General features: G+C 39.8%; 1 protein-coding gene across 1 annotated transcript in view; it reads right to left on the reverse strand.

Moving 5' to 3' along the window:
- Window positions 1-1,949: 1,949 nt before the first annotated feature.
- Window positions 1,950-2,500, reverse strand: part of LOC138046745 (uncharacterized) — a 1,080-nt gene continuing 529 nt past the window's right edge. The window contains exon 1 of the mRNA XM_068893334.1: window positions 1,950-2,500. This exon is cut by the window's right edge and continues 529 nt beyond it. Coding sequence (XP_068749435.1) covers window positions 1,950-2,500 — 551 coding nt within the window.

A 2,500-nucleotide genomic window follows, 5' to 3' on the forward strand; every position in this document is an offset into this window, starting at 1 on the left:
ACTGAAGGACGGCCCTCAGCCCGGGTTTCTCTCAATAGAGATATCCTCAACTACGTTGATGGTGGTGGGCAAGATTCGACAACGACCACAGAAATCATTGAAACGCGTACAAATCGACATGAAAAGTCGTCTTTATGCAGTGAAAGAACTCCTCTTGAAAGGTACATCATAAAAACTGAAGAAAGAATTGAACAGAAGAGGTCCCAGATTCAGCAATTGCGCGAGAAAGTACACGAAACTGAAATGAAACTAGAAAGAGTTAAGTCTGATCCTCGAGATGGAAATATTTGCAGAAATTGCCATTTGCGTTTAGGACATTCTGCTCGTACGTGCGTGTACGGGAAATGCTCCTCTGTCTTTAAGTGTGGAGAGGAAAAATTTCATCCTGGTGAACTCAACGTGAAAGAAATGCGTTGTCAAATCAAGAGACATCAAAGTGAGCTTAACAGGTTATTCGAAGAGTTGGAAAGTAAAAAGAGTGCTGTAGAAAGAATGAAAGACAAAGTACAAAACCGCATCGAGAGTGACTTGTTCGAAGTGAACAAGGCGGCATACCTTGTGAACGGCACCAAACACTGGTCATTATTACGTAAACATGTTTACCTCGTGGAGGAATACTGTAAGAAGAACTTTAGAGGAAAAATACCTGGGAAACAAGACATCGGAAATATTTTAGAAAAAGCTCTTACTGACAATAATTCTGGCAGTCTTGCATTTTCTAGGTCAAAGCAGGGCGGCAGCCGTAAGCGTGAAAATCCAGCAAAACCGTCCCTTGAGCGGTATGGTGTAGAATTCCCCAGTAGTAAACATGCATGTAACAGTTCTAGTGATGGGGCAATTTCTTCACAAATTTTGTATACTGCTCCAAGAAATAAGGGGGAAGAGGCCGAGCAGTTAGCAATGGTGATCCGGGAAAGCCTGCGGGAACAGTCTACAAGCGAAAATAGCGTAAACACAAGTTACTCTTATGACTTCTTGCCACCTCCACACCCAGCAGTTTTTCCTTCGGGCGTCCATTTCCCTGTAGCAGTAGGTGCAATGTGTCAGTCACTCACAAGCAAGTATTCAATGCAATATCCTCCCGATCCGTGTAACACATGTACTGCGACCTGTACTACAAGTACAAACAGTACGAAAACTGTAGAATTCAACCGGTCAATTAGTACTAAACAGGAGTCGAGTGGTGCTTGTGAATATGAAGCTGCATCTCTATTGTTAAACTTATCAGGAACTCGTCATATCAGGAACTGAAGACTTTCGTTGGTGTTTTAATATTTTCATATTGTACATCTTTCATGTAAAATTAAATTAATCAGTCGAGTTATTGTTGACAGGTTCCGCGTTGAGTTTTTTGTGTCAAGAAAGAGAACTTTGTACACACGAGCCGTTGAAAAAGACAGAAAGTGAAAGCTATGTTTTATACCTTTTGAAAAAAATAAATATTTTCTTTTCAGAAAAACTACGTTTCTTGATATCCTAATGACAATCAAATCATCTCTTTTAACCTATGACAGTGTCTGCGATGTTATAACCTGGGCGGTACAAAAAGTACTCAGATCTGGCAAAATATATACGCTTATTTTTATTGTCAACACAACTTTTGGTATAGAAAAACTACATTTCCTGACACTGATAACCAGGGCATGGGGTTTCGCGGTAATTTTTGTACCTCTGCGCTGAAATTCAAGTTAAATATATGTTCATTTGTATTTGAAGGACGCGTGCAATTTAAAATAACAATGAACTCAGTGGCACGTACACTGGCAATATATATATATCTATGGCTTCTCCGTTTGCCATGATATGTCCATCGGGCACCACTAATACCGGTCTACTACAAACTTTTCTGGGAAATGTGAACTTGAATAACTTCATTTACATTGAAAGGTTCAACGGCATTTCGGAGAAAAAAATTGCACACTACCGACATACGTTATATTATACAGTCCTCATACAAACAGGTAATCTGTAGCTTCGTAAAATCCAGCCATATCCCGTGCTCTGATAGTCTCAACTGCTTCTGCTATTGCTAAATTAATATTGGAATGAACAAGTTCCTTCAAGTTACCATTCAATTCACATTTAATTTTATTAAAACAAAGCTCTATTGGGTTAAGATCTGGAGAATATGAAGGCGTATATAACAACTCAATTCCCATGGTACCAAACCATTCTTCCAAAATCTCACCTCCTTCAAAATGATGAGAAGATAAATTATCCATAATAACAATGTCACCGACTTCGAGACACGGTCTACCCGTCTCAATGTTTACACTTTCACCTGCCTCTTGAAAAAATGAAAGAAAACGGGCTGTGTTTGTAGCCCCGCTTACGATACTATAATACTCTGGGCCATTCAGAGAAACCAGCATATTTAAAGTTGTATTCGGAGATTCGAGTTTCCTCCCCACTTCTACACATCGTGATCCTTTCGGGCTGTGTCCATACGTGCGAGTTCCCACGTCAGGAATCTTTATTCCCGCTTCGTCGAAAAATTTCA

Source organism: Montipora capricornis, chromosome 4 (assembly GCF_036669925.1).
Source record: "Montipora capricornis isolate CH-2021 chromosome 4, ASM3666992v2, whole genome shotgun sequence".
NCBI lineage: Eukaryota > Metazoa > Cnidaria > Anthozoa > Scleractinia > Acroporidae > Montipora > Montipora capricornis.